The 22,028-nt window shown below is 41.1% G+C and overlaps 1 protein-coding gene across 1 annotated transcript; it reads left to right on the plus strand.

Moving 5' to 3' along the window:
* The first annotated feature begins 1,690 nt into the window (after nt 1-1,690).
* Nucleotides 1,691-18,173, plus strand: LOC124253511 (ammonium transporter Rh type B-B-like). The gene is made up of 8 exons (XM_046687308.1): nt 1,691-1,701; nt 8,086-8,236; nt 9,651-9,795; nt 12,115-12,278; nt 13,471-13,608; nt 14,738-14,871; nt 16,513-16,691; nt 17,795-18,173. Exons 1-8 carry the CDS (start codon nt 1,691-1,693, stop codon nt 17,989-17,991), a joined length of 1,119 nt encoding a protein of 372 aa, XP_046543264.1. The 3' UTR covers nt 17,992-18,173.
* The last annotated feature ends 3,855 nt before the right edge of the window (nt 18,174-22,028 follow it).

Here is a 22,028-nt window from a genome sequence, read left to right on the forward strand (position 1 = left end):
CCATAATTTCGTGATATTGTTTGTTGTTAATGTCATAACATTCCCATCCAGGTGCACGATCCTTAAGGTACACCAGGGAATATAAATATAAATGGAGTAATGTTACCCCATGACATGTGACTCAATATGACCGACCTATAACGGTATGATACTGTTTGTTATTGTTTGAATGTTATACCATGACATGTGACTCAATATGCCCGACCTATAACGGTACGATACTGTTTGTTATTGTTTGAATGTTATACCATGACATGTGACTCAATATGCCCGACCTATAACGGTACGATACTGTTTGTTATTGTTTGAATGTTATACCATGACATGTGACTCAATATGACCGACCTATAACGGTACGATACTGTTTGTTATTGTTTGAATGTTATACCATGACATGTGACTCAATATGACCGACCTATAACGGTACGATACTGTTTGTTATTGTTTAAATGTTATACCATGACATGTGACTCAATATGCCCGACCTATAACTATAACGGTACGATACTGTTTGTTATTGTTTGAATGTTATACCATGACATGTGACTCAATATGCCCGACCTATAACGGTACGATACTGTTTGTTATTGTTTGAATGTTATACCATGACATGTGACTCAATATGACCGACCTATAACGGTACGATACTGTTTGTTATTGTTTAAATGATATACCATGACATGTGAATCAATATGACCGACCTATAACGGTACGATACTGTTTGTTATTGTTTGAATGTTATACCATGACATGCGACTCAATATGCCCGACCTATAACGGTACGATACTGTTTGTTATTGTTTGAATGTTATACCATGACATGTGACTCAATATGACCGACCTATAACGGTATGATACTGTTTGTTATTGTTTGAATGTTATACCATGAAATGTGACTCAATATGACCGACCTATAACGGTATGATACTGTTTGTTATTGTTTGAATGTTATACCATGACATGTGACTCAATATGCCCGACCTATAACGGTACGATACTGTTTGTTATTGTTTGAATGTTATACCATGACATGTGACTCAATATGACCGACCTATAACGGTACGATACTGTTTGTTATTGTTTGAATGTTATACCATGACATGTGACTCAATATGCCCGACCTATAACGGTACGATACTGTTTGTTATTGTTTGAATGTTATACCATGACATGTGACTCAATATGCCCGACCTATAACGGTATGATACTGTTTGTTATTGTTTGAATGTTATACCATGACATGCGACTCAATATGACCGACCTATAACGGTATGATACTGTTTGTTATTGTTTGAATGTTATACCATGACATGTGACTCAATATGACCGACCTATAACGGTACGATACTGTTTGTTATTGTTTGAATGTTATACCATGACATGTGACTCAATATGCCCGACCTATAACGGTATGATACTGTTTGTTATTGTTTTAATGTTATCAGCTGTAAACCTACTGGCACCATGCTGTACTGAGGAATGGGATTCCACACGTTCCAGTTCCGGTTCCGTAATGTCAAAGACATTATTCAAAATGTGTCGTAATGGCGCATTACTGTAGCAAAACATATGTCTGAATGTGATCCATAACTATGGGATACTATTTGTTATTGTGTGAATGTCATCAAATTTAACCTACTTCAATATGTACCGCGGTGTTATGATGCTATACCACATAATATACTTCAGTATGATCCGCAGGTACGTAATGTGCTTCAATAGAATATACTCGGAATGAACAGCATTGGAATTGTATTAACCAGTGAATAGCTTCGATATGTATCACAGTGACGGGGTGCTATACCAGACAGTATTCTTGAATATGTATTCATTGACCTGATGCTATTCCACATAATATACTTCAGTATGATCCGCAGGTACGTAATGTGCTACAACAGAATATACTCGGAATGAACAGCATTGGAATGTTATTTACCAGTGAATAACTTCGATATGTACCACTGACGGGATGCTATACCAGACAGTATTCCTGAATATGTATTCATTGACCTGATGCTATACCACATAATACTTCAGTATGATCCGCAGGTACGTAATGTGCTACAACAGAATATACTCAGAATGTACAGCATCGGCAATATATTTACCATTGATAACTTCTATATGTACCACAGTGACGTGATGCTATACCAGACAGTATACTTCAAGATGTAATGCACTGGTGTGTTATTAGATCTGTCACAGAATATACCTCAACATGTACTGTGGTGTTATGATGCTTTATCAAAGAATATGTCCAAAGTGTACCGTATTAACACGATGTGTTTTGCATCCACAATGAACTCATTGTTGCGAAATAATGTATAAACATTGCTTGAACTCAGTAACGGTAACATTATTAAGCAGGGCCAAAATACATTATTCATTTCATTGTTTGAAACATACCTTCATTGTGGTATTTTGATCTAACGTAACCACAATGGGCAATAAAACGTAAAGAGGAGTATGCTCCCTCACACATGACACTGAGATCCCGTGAAGATCAGGGATAGAATTGGCTTTCAGCAACCAACGCTGAATGCAGAGGTGACAAAAGGGATTGAGTGGCCAGGCTCGCTGATTTGGTCGACACATGTCATCGTATCGGTTGTAAACACACGGGACCCGTGAAGATCCGGGTTACAATTGATCTTCAGTAACCCATGCTTGTCGTAAAAGGCGACTAACGGGATCGGGTGGTCAGGCTCGCTGACTTGGTTGACACATGTCATCGTATCCCAATTGTGTAGATCGATGCTCATGATGTTGATCACTGGATTGTCTGGTGCAGACACGATTATTTACAGACCGCCATCATATGGCTGGAATATTGTTCAGTGCGGCGTTAAACAAGACAGAAACATACATGTCCGTGAGGTAAAACATATGTTGTTTGTGCAACACAGTCACACACAGACACCACGTCTCCAATAACTTCCAGGGGTCACACTCTGTCGCTAAAACTGAATCGAAACGAACCTGCATGTTTGATATATGCGTCAGGTTCATATCTGGAGCATTTGAAACTCTAAGCGGATTTCATCATCATCATTTATTTCGTACAGATGGCCACGAGTCCAACAGTACAGCATGTGTAAAACAATTAGACAAAACATGTATATGTGCCACACTGAAAATATTGATCTTATTAGTTCAATGAATTTATGCTTATGTGTTCATAGAGACTTTTTGTTTTGATCAAAGTACAAACTCTTTTTTAAGAAAGATAAAAAATCTTAGGAGTCTATTCTTATCACTTGTTCTCATCAGTTTAAGTAACATTTGAACATTAGGGTAATTACGACAGTATTCAGGTAAATATCTAACACGATACTCACTGTACAGAGGACATACTGATGTAATGTGGAATTCAACTTCTAGTTCAGTCACACAGGAACTACAAAACGCAGTTTCATAGTTTTGGGAGTATCTATACGAATTAACATTAAAATCATGTACTAGTATATTGCAACGCAGTTTTGTCAAACATCTCAGTACTGTTAAAACCAGCAAATCCGGTTTAGAATTAGTCTCATGAACTTTATCGGGTGGTCAGGCTCGCTGACTTGGTCTGAGGTACAGATAAGCTGCGCATCTGCGTAAAATACGCAAATATTTATGTGAAAACTCAATTCCTATTACGTCTATTGCGTACAAGTACGCTTGAGGTTTTGTAAATACTCAATAAATTTGATCTTACATGCGTGCATACAAAAATGTCAAATCTTAGCTTGCGTACGGGCGGATAGATAAAATAACAGGTATATTGAGAGGTTCTATTTCAACACATTAACTTGGTAACTTGCTGTCTTTCTAAAGTTTCTCATATTGCAAATCAAATATAAATAACAAACACGTAAACCAACATTTAATCTTGAGTATATTTTTACAGTTAATGGAAAATGGCAAAATACCCAATTGAGTTTGAGTGAGGTGGAGGAATATTAGGATACCCAATTGAGATGAACACAAGCGAGTACATAACTCAATGACCCCAAAATTTATCTGTAGCTCTGCTTGGTTCACACATGTCATCGTATCCCAATTGCGTAGATCGATGCTCATGCTGTTGATCACTGGATCGTCTGGTCCAGACTCAATTATTTACAGACCGCCGCCATATAGCTGAATATTAATGAGTGCGGCGTTAAACAACAAATAAAACAAACAAAAACGAAAAAGTGGCTTGGTGGTCAGGGTCGGTCACTTGGCTCGTTCTCTGTTACTACACGACATGACGCGTTGCGCATCATGTATCTGCTATATATACAGAGTCGTTCAAAAAGTATTCCGACACTTGACGTCATTTCCATAGACTTACATGTTATTTCAGTGTAGCATAAATAATCTTCATGAGGTGAGTTTAGGATAGATCTTTGTCAAATTTGACAGGCAAATTTGAAATCATCTCTGCTCTGCGCACATAATTTCAGTTCAATTCTCCGACCACTATTAAACTAATGACATCACATTTATCAACTTACGTATATTTCCACAATGCACAATCCCATAGGCCGCCATGTTAAAGGAGTTCAAGGCTCTGTACATATGTTGATTAAATTGTTGCCATTCGATAAATAAGTAACGGAAAATTAAACAGAAACTATGTTGTTGTAGGTAAGATGATTCCTCACAAATGTGCAAAACATGACTTGGATCTTACGAAAATTTAATTCAAGAAAAATATTTATGCTACACTAAATTAACATGTAAGTCTATGGACATTACGTCAAGTGACCGAATTCTTTTTTCAAGACTCTGGTTTGTCGGGCCCAAACTGGGTGACTTATAGCTGCGGCCGTCTTAAACCTGGAGTATTGCTGTAGCAAGGCAAACAAACAAACAAAACCCTGCTTAACCAATCACTCAGGTAACAGAACCTCTCAAAGCACGAAGCACGGGATATCGTAAACATGATCCAGATCTAAATGGTCTTCAGTGTCAGTTTTCGTTAAAGTAGAGAGGGATAGTCAAGACCAGCCACACAGCAATACAGAGCACATTTGTCGGTCAAGGCAAATGGTGTTTGGGCGCAAATAAGACTTGGCAGTTTTGCAGGACAATTTGAAAACATTCTTACATACATTGACCATGAACGCCCTTTTAGTTCACGTGGACTTGCCAGGCAATATGAAAAGGTTTCATTACTGACATCACGTCTTGCCTCGGGTGAGATCACGTCAAACACTTGTATTAGAAGTCAGTTCGAGGCTAAAGAAAGACAACAAATTTCAAGTTTCACATGGATATTTTCCAAATATTTTATTCAGGTTTTATTTAATATTTTAATTCCACTATTCGGTAATTCAGTAATGATTTGATGATAGTTTTATCAGTCAGACATTATATAAAATCGATGTTTATATCGTCCGAATTGATTGCCCGCCGTGATATTTCAGGAATATTGCTAATAGCGGCGTAAAACTAAACTCACTCACTCACTCGTCAGTTAGTCAGTGGTTGAAGCGGTGTTTTTCCAGTCGTGTTGAACAAGCTTCCCCGTGTGCATTGTTACTTTCCATTCTGATGTAGCACTTTCTATGTAATTTGTCCTTATATCGAGAAAGGGCGGTAGGATAGAGTGTAGTGGTTAAAGCGTTCGCTCGTCTCGCCGAAGACCCGGGTTCGATTCCACACATGGGTACAATGTGTGAAGCCCATTTCTGGTGTCCCCGCCGTGATATTGCTGGAATATTGCTAAGAACGGCGTAAAACTAAACTTAATCAGTCAATCAATTATATATAGAAATAGCCTTCATGGTATGTTTTTCTGTGATCATATCATGGCGGATCGATGTAAGAATGTAATGTTGTTTGTTTGTTTGTTTGTTTGCTTATGTTTGTAAATAATTTGTTAACGCCGACCTCAGCAATATTCCAGCTATATGGCGGCGGTCTGTAAATAATTGAGTCTTGGCCAGATTACAATCCAGTGACTAACCCGGACAGCGTAATGAGCATCGATCGGAGTTAGTGACCGTAGTTGGATACGATGACATGTGTTGATGGGTCGCAGGGTCGCGCTGTCGAGAATAGTTACACTCGTAATACAAATCAGATGGTGCGGTAATAGCCATCGACACATTATATTAAAGTAATGGCGAAACTTAAATTTTACGTACGCTTCTATTGATGTCCTTGCGTCTCGCTCTGTTGCGTTGCATACTTGCCTGCGGCAGATAGGATGATTTAGAATGTCATAGCAGTCCGCCCCTAACACTCTTGACGTTGGCCGGTGAAACTCATTAATAAATGCAGCTTGGAGATTTGTGTATATATGGACCTGAAGACAAAGTGCGTGAATTTAGTTTTACGCCGCTTTTAGCAATATTCCAGCAATATCACAGCGGGGGTACACCAGAAATGGACAAATTGTACCCATGTGGGGAATCGAACCCGGGTCTTCGGCGTGAAGAGCGAACGCTTTAACCATTAGGCTATCCAACCGCCCCTGAAGACATAGACATATTAATGGCTAAAAACGTCTATGCCACGAAGTAGTGACGAAGTTTCAAGTCTACTTTATAAAGGATCAGCAGCCCATAAAAATCGATTCAAAGAATACAAAAGTTCCTTGCTATAAAAGATGTGCTCATGTTCTACCAACTTCTAAATGCCTTTCTTCCCTTGAGGATCCGGGAAGGAATCCTTCAGTAACCAACCCATGCTTGCTGTAAGAGGCCACTGAAGGGATTGGGTAGTCAGGCTCGCTGACTTAGTTGACACATGTCTCCCATTTGCGTAGATCGATGCTTAGGATATCAGTTACTGGTTTGTCTCATCCAGACTCGATTATTTACAGATCGCAGTTAAAAGCCGGAATCTTGCTGAGTACAGCGTTGAACAATAGACAGTCAATAAAATCAAATTACAAGTCTTGTCAAACACTGTAAAACTTTCCTGTATTTTTTACAGTAAACTACTGGCAGCTGGGCTGCCAAACAATTAACATGCCAAACATTAATAAACACGGTATACGGTAAACATAACAGCCATCTGTAATAGTATTGACTGTACGGCAAATATTAATAAACACGGTATACGGTAAACATAACAGCAATCTGTAATAGTACTGACTGTACGGCAAATATTAATAAACACGGTATACGGTAAACATAACAGCCATCTGTAATAGTACTGACTGTACGGCAAATATTAATAAACACGGTATACGGTAAACATAACAGCAATCTGTAATAGTACTGACTGTACGGCAAACATTAATAAACACGGTATACGGTAAACATAACAGCAATCTGTAATAGTACTGACTGTACGGCAAACATTAATAAACACGGTATACGGTAAACATAACAGCAATCTGTAATAGTACTGACTGTACGGCAAATATTAATAAACACGGTATACGGTAAACATAACAGCCATCTGTAATAGTACTGACTGTACGGCAAATATTAATAAACACGGTATACGGTAAACATAACAGCCATCTGTAATAGTACTGACTGTACGGCAAATATTAATAAACACGGTATACGGTAAACATAACAGCCATCTGTAATAGTACTGACTGTACGGCAAATATTACATACACTACCGTAAGAATTACCATAAAATGAGCCCTGCACCTTCCTGTATTTCTACTTACTAGTAATTTGATACTTTACTATCAGAATATGAATGGTGAATAAATATATATATATAACTCGACCTAGACTAAGGCTTAGTCTCTGAATATATATAATTTTGATAGTAACAAACAAGCCCATTTATATTGAAAAGGAGCCCTAGGGAGACCAGAGATTCAGAACCTTAGGAAATCTAGACTTGCTTCATTTAGGGCTTTAGCACTGCAGGGAGGGCTAAGCATTGGGGAAAATAATATGGTTCAGGGACTGTGAGACAGACTAAACTCGACCTAACCTCAACCTAATTCCATCCAACCTCTGTGATAAGATGCTGCAACCTTATCCATATCCGTGACAACAAAACAAGACTTAAATGAAAGTTTTAGCAATTTTATTAAAACAAGAAATAAATCGTGAGTCTAAGCACAGGACAGACAACAATAGTGAGGGCTTACAGGGAAGACTTGTAACCATAACAACCACTTCTTTTTTTCAGGATGCTGACTGCCGACTTTGCTGCAGCCGCCGTCCTCATCTCCTTCGGTGCGTTGTTGGGGAAGACGAGTCCGCTGCAGCTGGTGCTCATTGCCGTCATTGAGATCGTATTCTTTTCCGCCAACGAATGGGTTGGCGTTACGTACTTCAGGGTGAGTTGGGCCAGATTATTTGTGTTTTAACCTTGAAGTAATCTGCGGACTAGTGCTGGAGCCATTCCTCAAATAATCGATATTCATAAAAATATGAAACATCAAATTCAACTGTATAAAGTATGTTTCTTATTGTTATGTTTGTTGAATCAAGCCATAAACAACTGATGCAGTTTCTTGGATCCAAAGCCACTACGCGTTCGGTACACTACGACCTGTCGTAACTCTACGAACGTTTTGTGGATCGGGACCCTGACTCGTAAAACTGCCATGTAAGGCCACATAAAAAAATATTCTTGTTTCTCATCACGTTATAAAAAAATATAGGTCGGGCGGGCTTATTTATTTTTACATTATATTTTATGTCCAAAACCCCTTGATTTATATGGAAATTTACACCTGTTCTCCGATAGAAAATCAAAACTTAAAAGTGTGAAAAATTCATGCACATGTTGCAGTTTTTCTAGTGTGAAAAACCCAGTAAGGTCGGGTCGAATTGTTTGGCCGGGATTTAATGAGAAACAAGAATTTTGTTATAAATAGCCTAAACAACATACTCGTATTCGTATCTCAACAGGAAGTATGCTCGATCGTCTTGGTCGTGGTATGATCAGTGCCTGTTTCGTTTGCACAGTGTTATGATTGTGTCCTGTACATGTAATTGCTCTCATGAGTTTTGCTGTGCGGTTAAGGATTACAATCGATTATTGATCCTTTTTTCATTTTTATATTTTTCATTTTCATTCATCGATTACTGAGCTCCGATTATCGATCTTCTGCTTATTGTGAGCGATAATCAGCGCTACCGCATACATATACTCAAACAAAAAACAGACAGAAAGCGGAAAATCTGTTGTGTTGTTATACCGACCAATGCAAGATTACGTTTTATCGAGGCCGTACAAAATGGTCATACAGTATGCGAAACTGTAATACTAACAACACTTTAGATACCAATACTGCATTCATCGCAATTCATTCAAATAATTTCTTTACAGCTACATACGATGAAGATATTATTTGATTGAAACAAAGTACCTAGTTTGTTAATAGCAGTGGCGCATCTGTCTGCGCTCTCCACTTTGTGTTAGTGTCAAGCAAACAGACATTTTAAAATTAGCTGAAAGTCCATCTGAGCTTTGAAAGGAATTCTAAATTGTATTCCACTTTACGGTAAGGTCTGAGATTAAATGTAAACATGCTGTACCTAGTTTTACGACCTGCTACTCCAAACGCAACGAAAATGTGACACGTCCTGAACTTTGTATCTAGGGTTGACTGAATGCAGTTTTCTACCGCAGATAATACTGAAGTTGTGTCACTAGACCTGCATGTAATCAAGGGTTGTCTCCCATGAAGCCATGAATATGACTTCATATGTTCTGTTATGACGAACCTCCTTTTGCTGTTCCAGGCGGTGGATGTGGGCGGGTCTATGTTTGTCCACGCCTTTGGTGCGTACTTCGGTCTGACCATTGCCCGGGTCTTGTACTCTGAAGACGTCGAAAAATCAACGAAAGAAGGATCGGTGTATCACTCGGATCTCTTCTCTATGATTGGTAGGTTTTCTATCATTCTCATTGGCATAGGTGTCGCTCTTACAGGGTTCTCCAGGTACCGTTCATAAGTTACGTCTGAAAATAATCATCATACACGGGTTCGATTCCCAACATGGGCACACTGTGTGAAGCCCATTTCTGGTGTCCCCGGTGGTGGAATTCCTGAAATATTGCTGAAAGTGGCGTAAAACTAAACTCACTCACTCACACCCAAGTGGAATATGATCATACTCAACAGGGTTCTCCAGGTTCATAAGTTACATCTTTTGTGTGTGTGTGTGTGTGTGTGTGTGTGTGTTTGTTTGTGTGTGTGTGTGTGTGTGTGTGTGTGTGTTGGGGGTGGTACTATTTATGGAGAAGTACATTCAATGTGAACGCCCCCCCATCCCCTTAAAAATGCCCCCCTCCCATACTTGTTAAGCATATTTGTTATTATTTATATGTACTAAATTGCTGACATCCCCCAGTGCATGTGTACTAAATTGCTGACATCCCCCAGTGCATGTGTACTAAATTGCTGACATCCCCCAGTGCATGTGTACAAAATTGCTGACCACACTTAAAATCAACATCACATTCCACACCCCTACGTATACCCCTTTTTTTCCCCTGAATGTTTATTAAATGACCATTGAAACTGTACGTGAAGTGTGCATGCCCCCCTTTCTCAAGAGTGTGCAAACCCCGCCCACCCCCTCCTCAAAAAGCTGTATCCGCCCCTGCCAAGCCATAGATTATGAACGGTCCCTCAGTAGTAGAAGTCGTAAGACGGCACCGACGGCTCGGTCGTATGAGGCGCAGCTGTTTGCTGTGCAGAGTTTCACCCCTTTAGCTGTGCCTGGATCTGCTTGTTCTTGGGGGCACCTGTTGCTCAGCCGTTAATGGCGCCGGAGGTGGGTTTGAGAAGGTTGGATCCTTGGGTAGAGCAGAATCTCTGCTCATTACGATCCTCCCTGATCGTACGTGTAAGTTGTTTTTTGGCACGTTCTTGTTTTTTTATGTGCACGGAAGCGCACGCGAATGTTTAACATCTGTATCCACCCACATTAAGCAGTCTGAGATGTAACTGGAATACAGTTCCAAGTGGTGGGGTAGCCTAGTGGTTAAAGCGTTCGCTCGTCTCGCGGAAAAAACGGGTTCGATTCCCCACATGGGCACACTGTGTGAAGCCCATTTCTGGTGTCCCCGGTCGTGGTATTCCTGAAATATTGCTGAAAATGGCGTAAAACTAAACTCACTCACTCACACCCAAGTGGAATATGATCATAGTCAACCGCTCTGAATGGAATCCTAGAAGGGACATTGTCGCGTTGTCGCCCTCACAAAAGCAAGCAAAAAGTGGCAAAAATAACCAAAGTGCGACAATGCAACAACGGGACTATCTCCTTTCTAGGACTCTAACTAGTAAGTTTTTGTGTCGGTGGGCGGCCCTGTTGTGCTTAGATATCACTGGCTGAACACCTGCCGTAATTCGCTATGCAGAGTTTCCTCCCTTAGTTGTGTTTGGATCCACTGTTCGTAAGTTAAAATTGCAGCTTTGTTCTTAAAACGACCAATGACTCGTTAAAGATAAACATGGGACTCTAAGCCATGGCTCAGCTTGAATGTCATAAACCAGAAATGCTAATCAGGACGAAGGTGGGATTCGAACCAAGCACATAGGGGGTGGTGAATAGATTTTAATCGCTAAATGGTGCATTTCTTGTGGTGAAAAGGGCCACTGAGTCCGGATCAAAATTGCCCCAAATTTCCCGATACCCCTGGCTTTTCAGGTTTGTTACAGCATGACACATAGTTCGACTCTTCAATGGTGTAGTGGACAGCGTGTCTTTCTCGAGAGGGTAGGGTAGATGGTTCTTTCACTGGTTTCTCATACAGAAAGACGTTTAACATGGTACTTGTTGTTACCTAGCCTGGCGCTAGGCATTTAGTCGACTTCGAGCCAGCATACAGTGTTATTCTGCGTTACCTAGGCAACTGCCCCAGTGGGCTAGCAATGTAAAACGGGTTGATTACTTTCTTTAAAAACGTTTAGCTGTAAGAGTGAGTGAGTAATGGTTTTACGCCGCTTTTAGCAACATTCCAGCAATATCACCGGAGGGAACACCAGAAATGGGCTTCACACATTGTACCCATGTGGGGAATCAAACCCGCGTCTTCGGCGTGACGAGCGAACGCTTTAACCACTTGGCTACCCCACCGCCCCATTAGCTGTAAGAACATGTCGAGATTAGTCTCGAAAGGTTGATTCGCTTCCAAGATAATTAGCCAATACATATTATGCGAATTTGTCGTCTAAGACCTCTACTCTGTGACTAGGTACGATCTTCTTGTGGTTGTTCTGGCCCAGTTTCAACAGCGCTCTCGCACCGGACGACGACCAACACCGCGCCGTGCTCAACACCTACTTCGCCCTCGCCTCCTGCTGCGTCGTCACCTTCGCCATCTCCGTGCTGGTGGACAAGAGGGGCAAGCTGGACATGGTACGTATCTATCTGTCTTGGAAAATCTATTTTATTATTCTGTTGAGGATTTGACCACCCATCGACAAGAAGAAAAAACAACAAAAATGAAATGGAAATAGGTTGTTGTTTTTGACAGAATCACTTTTAATTGGTTGGTTTGTTGTTTAACGCCGCACTCAGCAATATTCCAGCTATATGGCGGCGGTGTGTAAATATCGAGTGCGGACCAGACAATCCAGTGATCAACAAGATGAGCATCGATCTGCAGAACTGGGATGCGATGACATGTGTCAACCAAGTCAGCGAGTCTGACCACCCGATCCCGTTAGTCTCCTCTTACCACAAACAAGTTTCACTGTAAACTTTAAGCAATGTCCAACATGCCTGTTACTTCAAAATTATTCACGGATATGACCAAGCAGATGAAAAAAAATAAATACATAAAATGGACATATAATGAGTTACATTGAATATATTTTGGGACGGTTTATAAAACGACATGCATACAACTACACCAGAATCACATAAGAAATTTTACTGTACATTTTAAACAAATATTCATCGAAAAGCAAATAGTTTAGATGACGTAAGTTAAGACATTATTACACATGAGACCTAAAATATTATGAAACATCTCGCACACTGCACCCCGTCCCAGTGAGTGTGTGAGTGAGTGAGTGAGTGACGATGTATTTTTCCTAGCAGATAGGTGTGGGGCCCGTTTAACAAAGCGACTGTAACATTATGACTGTCTTTACTCCTAGAGTTTATGATAGACTTACGACAGTCGTAGCGCTACATTCGCTTGGTGAAACAGGATGCAGGTGCAAGCAAGAGTGAGTGAGTGAGTGAGACATGGGCTTCACACATTATACCCAAGTGGGGTATTGAACCCGGGTCTCCGAAGAAACGAGGGAATGTATCTGTAGAGTGAGTGAGTGAGACAGCTTTTACGCCTCTTTCAGCAATATTCCATCAATATCATGGTGAGTGACACGCAGTTATTTGTAGTATTTCCTATGTGGTCACTACAACGTAAGTGGAGGAGTGGAAATAAGCGTGAACAAGTGTGAATGAATTGTCATGCTTCATATGCAATGTACTGTCCAGTTGAAAGGGGCGTGCCTATAATTCCACGTCACACCAAACTTACAGTCGTCCCAGAAAGGCTTCCATACTTCCACCACTGTCACCTCTCCCCAAACCCTAGGTACACATACAGAACGCCACGCTGGCGGGGGGCGTGGCCGTGGGAACAAGTGCAGATATGATGATTGGACCTTACGGAGCCCTCATCATCGGTTCCGTCGCTGGGATGCTGTCCACAGTCGGATACAAGTACATCACGGTACGACAACAATAGTAAGAAAAGAAATAAACTGCAAATGAATTCACTTTATATCAGCAAAAATATCTATTCAACATCGTGAAAGGATTATGCAATATATACAATAGGTCGGTCTATATTATAAATGATAATTCATACTCATACTTCAAATATATACGCAAAGAACTTAGTTAAGCACTCACGATTGCATGAGCCCCGATCTTAACCCTTTGGAACATATCTGGGACATGATTGGTCGTCGTGTGCAGCAAAGGGACCCTCCTGTACAGAACCTGGCCCAATTGGAAGCTGCTTTACACGAGGAATGGCGTAGACTGTCCCTTCAGATGATAAGAGGCTGACAGGGGGTATGAGGAGGAGAGTGCTGGCTGTCATACAGTCACATGGAGGTTACACTCTGTATTGACCTTGAATCGTGTAAGACACGCAAAATGACATTTTGAATGTTCACATTCACCAAAACACTCAATATTAAACATTCCAGGGCCATGCTTGTACAGACATGGTTTTGTATGAAAATCATTGTGTGTGTTTTTCAAATGAGCAATTATGATCAACATGGATTCCAATCATTTTGTCGTATTTTATGAGTCAAAGGATCAGAAAAGCTCATGTTTTTCCATCGTCGTCACCACAGGAAGTTTCATGTACGTGTTGAAACTATCATTGCAAACATACAGGTGGTGCTTAATTACGCTCTTTGTGTATAGTTCACATATTTGCCCATACAATTTTTAAATGAGTAATATGTAATTGTAATACTGTCAATGTTTAACTGAAAACGTTTCAATGTATATGATTTTTGCTTGCCACTCACTTGTGAAGATCCGGGTTAGAATTCGTCTTCAGCAACCCATGCTTGTCGTACTAGGCGATTGACGGGATCGGGTGGTCAGGCACGCTGACTTGGTTGACACATGTCATCGTATCCAAATTGCGTAGATCGATGCTCACATTGTTCATCACCGGATTGTCTGGTCCAGACCCGATTACTTACAGACCGCCACCATATAGCTGGAATATTGCTGAGTTCGGCGTAAAACAACAAACGAACAAGCAAACAAACTGTACTCACTCACTCACTCACTCACTCGGCCATTTAATCTTTGCCCTGTTACTGCTATTTCAGCCGTTCCTTACATCTAAGCTGAAAATTCATGACACGTGCGGAGTCAACAACCTGCACGGCATGCCCGCCATAATGGCCGGAATTGCCGGCGCCATCGCTGCCCTCGTCGCCGACTTCGACAAATACGGATACAGGTACATCGACATTGACACCAGTAACACAGCTATCGTGTTATATGTATCGTAGGCACTTTGATGGGGTATGGGTTCATCAGGGAATATAGACATGTCTGTATATTCTCTGAGTTAAGTTAAAGTTGTGTTATCTAAATCACAGTGCTGACAATATAAATGAAATATCAGCAGCTTATATCATGACCATCAGCACAGCCATGTACAGATCAGCTGCCTGCGTGTAATTAACCCTAATTAACTTTAGAGTATGGCCGGTTGGCCACGGAAGTTTAACATTGTGGATGAGGTGCATGCTGGATACTGCAGGTTGACCATACATGTATCGCAATACGATACAGGGCAGCCTGACAGTCAGTAGTATATAGACAATGAATTCTTAATGTCACGGGACTTGACCCTCGGACAGCGGCTAGGCAGGTGGTCTGACGATCGCCTCTGTGATGCTGCCTGGCCGTTGCTGCACTATCATGTAATTGCATATGTAGACATCGATTAAAGAGTTGTGGACCCACAGATGGACTTCAGTGTTTGAAGAGACGATATCGCCAAAACGCTTTAACCAGCCCGGGCTTTATGTTTCAACAATTCCGATACTTGCGTGTGCGAGACCGACTTCGATGATATCTTTAATCATTTATAAGATATGATATAATGGGTCCCAGTATAATTATTATAACTGAGATTGTCTTGACTTGACAAATCGTCTAACTTGATTTTAGATTTTATGTATTTTAGTTTCCTTTCTTGCGCGTGGGAGGCCGATTTAAATACAGGTGGAGCCACTTTGATAATATCTATTCAGTGATAAAATATGAAATAATAGGTCCCCGAATATTGATTATAGGTAGTCTAGACTCGACGAACCATATAAACTTTTCTAATTTCGTTTCTTGGGCGTGGGAGAACGGCTTGGACGCAGACTGAGCGCTACTTTGATGATATCTTTTCATGTATGAAATCTAATATAATGGGTCCCAAAATATTGATTATAACTGAGGCAGTCTTTCAATTTCGTTTCTTGTGTGTTGATGGCCGATTTGGATACAGGCTGAGCGCTATCTTTTCATTTATAAGTAATATTAGACACTGTTGAGAAGACATCTAGCTCAAGTAAAATGTTATGCAATTTGGTAACATAACTTGGTTGGTCTGTTTCTTATTTTCAGTACATGACAAAGGGATTTAAACCAATATAACATTATGGATGTTGTCTGTGGACTTGAGTCTTACAACATATGGTGGGTGGATTGAGCTGCGAGACCTGTCTCCACTGTTCGGAACATGGAGCTTTGTTTTCTACACAGCCAGGTCCTCTATCATGGCAACCCGTGAATATCCGGGTTAGAATTGATCTTCATTAACCCAAGCTTGTCGTAAGAGGCGACTAACGGGATCAGGTGGTCAGACTCGCTGTTTTGGTTGACACATGTCATCGTGTCCAAATTACATCGATGCTCATGGTTTTGATCACTGGACTGTCTGGTCCAGACTCGATTATTTACAGACTGCCGCCATGTAGCTGGAATATAGCTGAGTGCGGCGTAAAACTAAACTCACTCACTTACCTCTAGTGTGGCAACATAAAAAAGGTACAGTTAATACGAGCATGTCAATATCAAGAAGACAATATTTGTGTTTCAGCCTATACGAACAGTTTCCCGCACGAGTGCCGCTCGCCAACACGACCGAGTTCGCCGAGATCCATCGGAACGTGGATGTCACCCCCGGACTGGGCAGGTCGGCAGGGGAGCAGGCGGGCTATCAGGTGCTTGCCCTCGCTGTCACTCTCGTCGTCGCCGTTGTCGGAGGTCTCATCACAGGTAGGGGAAGCACGTTGTTTATATCGTGTTGTTGAAACGTGTAATTGAAATTATCAGTTAATAGGAATGAGGAGGTAGGGTGGTGGCCCAATGGTCAAAGCGTACTCTGGTCAGGCCGAAATTACCCGGTTTTCTACTTGGGTACAATGAAACCCTTTTCTGGTGTCCTCTAATGTAAAACAATTATTATTTTCTACTGGATTTGGAGATATTTGGCATAACCAAGAAATTGGAACATATCCGGAATTCATCAAATCATTTACTCAAAGATTAAAAGATATGTATTTTCAAAACTGGCAACAAAAATTATCTATTTCAAGCAAATGTGACACTTACCTAATATTTGCAAACAATATCCATACCGAATTCTATCTGTCATGTTGAAATGTAAAAAGGTATAGAGTAAGTTTAACATGATTCCGATGCTCATCTGATGACTTTTTGATTGAGAAAGGTGGATATAAAATTATGAACAGAGAACGCAGAACTTGTCAATTAGGTAATTCAAATGTAATTGAAAGACGAGTATCATTTTTCTTCTCGTGTGCCCTACAGTAACTACAGTAATCTTCGAAGCATATATATAAGAGAAAAATATTATGTCCATCCAAACAGGCTCAAGTTTTCACAACTGCTAAGCAGTTCAAATACTAAAGAAATTGAAAACCTGTCCATGTATATCTTCTACGCATTTGTACATAGAAAGCGTATTGATCCTTGAACGTGTATAAAGTAAATGTATATAGGCCCGAGGCCTTTTGAGTACCGGAATAAAGATTGACTGGTGTCCTCTGCCGGAATATTGCTCCCTCCCTCCCAACCACCCACTCACTGGAATGAATGTCATTGCGTCATCCGTGGATTGTATGTATGTTTAACGCCAACCACAAAAGCTGTGAGACGACAGTCTATAAATATACTATACCAAAAGTACGCGGTGGGGTAGCCCAGTGGTTAAAACATTCACTCGGGTTCAAGTCCCTCAAGCGTACAATGAGTGAAGCCCATTTCTGGTGTCCCCAACGTAATGTTGCTGGAATATTGCTAAAAGCGGCTAAAAAACTTACTCACTCACTCACTCACTCAATCACTATTATTTTCAGGTCTAATTGTCCGCTGCGTGCCGGGCCTGGGTCAGTTGAAGGCGCATCATCTGTTCGAGGACGAGTCTGTGTGGAATACCCCGGATGAAGAAGACCCTCCCAGACAAGAACTGACTACCTTCGGCAAGAAGAACATTGTAAACGAGAGTGGCGCCCCCTTGATGGCTGGGGACAGGACGAATGGGACGAACGCATAATACCCATAGGTTTAAGATTATGAGTAAATAAGACCAAGGCGTTTGTTTTTAGTAACTGATTGTGCATCCTGTTAGGAGAGAATAACAAAAGGAAGTGCAGTCTCATTGCTAGACATGTGAAACACACGTTTGGCTGTAATTACATGTTTCATTATAAGATGAACTAAAACTGTCTGAAACCCTAAAATCAGGGCTATGACAGGTAACTTGAATAAAATGTTCGTATATTAAAAGAACACTTGCCACGGTTGATCCAATAGTCCAAGGCCCCACGGTTGGCCTTTTCGGTGGTGCGTCAGTTATCAACCTGTTATCGTGGGTTCGAATCCCAGATTCAGTATGTTTGCGGTTGGAGGTTTGTCAGCACCAGTGGGTTTCCAAGTGGTAAACGTGTAAGACCTGCATTACTTCGGACTTTCCTCCCACAAGATAACACGCCGTGATATTATCGTCATATTGTTCAAAGCCACAACAGACCATGGTCCCGATCCACGAAGCGTTCGTAGCTCTACGATATTCGTAAGCCTGTGAAAGTATAGAGTTACGACAGGTCGTAACGTTACGTACTCTTTGTGGATCGGGACACATGCTTCCGGTTCCAAACATTTAGTTAGATGTTATTTCTGTCAGGTGAACTTTGTGAAAGACTTGTGTAACATTGGAATTACCTCCCTTTGAGCTGACACCTGAAATTCAAATACTGTACAAAGCAACGTGAAAAGAACGGATTCTTTAGTGTTAGGACGTCTCTTGTATCAACATCTGTATCTTATTTCATCTGAACGACGGCGTCTAACGTCTCGAAAGATTTGGATCTATTTAATCATAGCATGAAGGCGCCACAGAGCGTTCGTAAGTCTACAGTTAACAATAGGCTTAAGAATGTCGTAGCGATACGAACGTTTTGTGGATCGGGACCCAGATGTGATGCTGAGTTTGGTCTCACAGTTGGTGTCGTTTTCTCTTCATCTGCTGTCAATCTGCGGATGAGTTCCGTTATGATCACCCATCTTGCCATGAACCTCCATGTATTCATAACATAACACTCATTTATAAATACATCTGAACATCAATCCAGGCGTTCAAATCATATACATGTTTAATAGGGGTGACTACTGAGGGGGAAACAACTATTGAAACATACTACTGCGACCAACTATTGCAATCTATCGATAGTTCGATGCATCGTTACAGCCAGAATGTGTAGGGTAAGCTTGAGAAGCCATAGCTTCTTTCCAGGGTGCAGTATTGAATCCTGTTATCAACATAGACAAATACATTCCAGTATTGTTTCGTTGATGTTTTGTACCCGTTTGAGTACTTGATACAAATGACAAATGTTAGCTTATGGTGTCATCGCATTGTCCAGCGCTCGTCCGTCATCTTCAGGGTACCCGAGGGTTAGCTTATGGTGTCATCGCATTGTCCAGCGCTCATCTTCAGGGTACCCGAGGGTCCGTCATCTTCAGGGTACCCGAGGGTCCGTCATCTTCAGGGTACCCGAGGGACGTCAAGACAGCTAGAGTTTTGTTCTCTTTATATGTCCTTCGGTATGTACAGACAGTTCGGTCAGGCCGGAAATCCCAGCTGTTCCAGAGATTAATGATGTATACTGAGAGAAACAAATAAAGGAACACAGGAAGCTGTAACTGTTCCTTTACTATTTCCAGTTTTCGTCACCAGCTTTGGGAGGAAATCTGGGAATAAATAAAGAAACACTGCCATGAAGTGGTGTTCCCTTATTTGTTTCTCTCAGTATATTAACCGACTTCCATGTGTCATACGGTTCCGGTGCATGGAACTAATAATGACAGCATCTGTGTATTACCTGGACATAAGGTTTGTGGTACCACCAGTCAATAGACCGAACAAGCTTCACTCCTTGATACAGTACAGGTGTACCATTAATTATAATTCGTATTTGGCATTAAAACCTCTTAAACGAGTTAAACGTTTGGCAATTACGACTTACCAAACTTTCGTGTCAAAAGAATTGTTATTACCGGAAGTCAGTGCGCTGACGCCACAAAGAAGAAAGTGATTGTTTCATGAAAGGAATTGTGGGGAAATTATGGTGGAATGGATTAACCTATCGATACGTTAATGAAAATGTTGGATTCAAAGTATCATTGGTTGATATTTGTACACCTCAGTATAAAGAATCATTAAGCGATTAATGGACCAGGACGGTTCATTAGAACAGAAGGTTTGCAACATCAAGGCCTTTCCACACAGCGATCATAACGGTGAGTGAGTATGGTTTTACGCCGATTTTAGCAATATTCCAGCAATATCACTGCGGGGGACACCACAAATGGGCTTTACACACATTGCAACCATGCGGGGAATCGAACCCGGGTCATCGGCGTGACGAGCGAACACTTTAACCATTAGGCTACCCAACCGCCCCATAAAGCTAACACGCTCTCAAACTCCAGTACTAGAACATAGGCTTACGACAGTTGAAGCTCTACCATCACTCTACAGCGTCCCTGAGAAATAAAGTAGCCTAGTAGTTGATGCGTTCGTTCGTCCCGCTGAATTCCGGGGTTGAATCAATCCACGTATGCGTACAATGTGTGAAGCATATTTGTGGCGATGTTGCTAGAATATTGTCAGAGCGACGTAGAAACGTACTCACTCACTCACTACCTTCTAACGGTGCCCGACATTGGGCGTGTGAGTGACGCCCATCTATGGTGTGGCCTACCGTGATGTTGCTGGAGTATCTTTCACTAACAGCAGCATAAAAGTCACCCTCTTGCCTGATTCGTTAATCTTCAATATTACAAATTACATTATTTTATGTCGAACTGCACCCTTCGGTCCAACATGAACATGTTGAGAATGTTGTTTAAGATCACAACACAAGTCCAGCTTTATCACGTACATAAAATAATATAATAATTCAAATTAATTCAGACAAACCAGCGTCTGAAAATGATAACCGACTTCCTTTCGATCGCAGAGTATGCACAACCCTTCCCGACATCTACGGTCGACGGTGGGGTAGCCTAGTGGTTAAAGCGCCGGCTCGTCACGCCGATGACCCGGGTCCGATTCCCCACGGGAGTACAATGTGTGAAGCCTATTTCTGGTGTCCCCCGCCGTGGGAATATTGCTAAAAGCGACGTAAAACCATACTCCCTCCTTCCCTCCATCTACGGGATCCGCATAATTTACGGCGTTCAACTGTGTAACGATCTCACCAGAGCTTTCACGTCGACAACTCACTCGGTACTGTTACATAACGGTACTACATGACGTAATAATCCCCGGAACAGAAGAATCTCTTATGTCCATAACATGATAGATATGTTCTTTCTCTGAAGGCTACGTGTTCTGTTGTTACAAATTGTCAACTCTAACATATACGTTATTCTAGACATTTAAAAAAAACTCTTTTGAATTTAAAAAACCAGATGTTTGCTTCGATACAGGAAAAGTTAACAATGTATTGTATAACTGTATATAACCAGGTTCCTGTATTGTACTGCATTTACTTGTGTTAATGACACCATGTTTTTATGCTCAATTTGTATCGAATTAAATTAATGTGATATTGAATGCACACCTCGTCGTTTTCTTTTTGTATGAGAAATATTACCAGTCCGGATACAAACTTGCCTGTCCGGTTTTCAGCAATAAAAAACTGTGACTACTACTTCCAACTCACGCAAGCTCCATTCACTGTTTGTAGGCATCGCAATGAACTACATAGCACTAACAGGCAATGCACGGAGTTTAGGTAAACCGTCACCGGCGGATCGTGAACCCAAGGTAAAAATGGCTATCGTCCTTAAGTGACTGCTGGCAAACACACTGAGTACTTGTCATTTGTGTCTGGTACTGAAGTTAATTTTGAACAATGTTTTAAGTGCCTTCCGTTGTTATATGCGTTGGTAAATTTGGACTAGTCCATTGTTATATCAATCGATTACGCTCAATAGAATTAAGCAATTGGAGAGGTTGGGACATAGGGCATAGAGTCATTTGGCTGGTTAAAGCGCGATGGTGACGACATATTTCGATGTGCA

Source organism: Haliotis rubra, unplaced genomic scaffold (assembly GCF_003918875.1).
Source record: "Haliotis rubra isolate DU_JTF1 unplaced genomic scaffold, ASM391887v1 Scf542, whole genome shotgun sequence".
NCBI lineage: Eukaryota > Metazoa > Mollusca > Gastropoda > Lepetellida > Haliotidae > Haliotis > Haliotis rubra.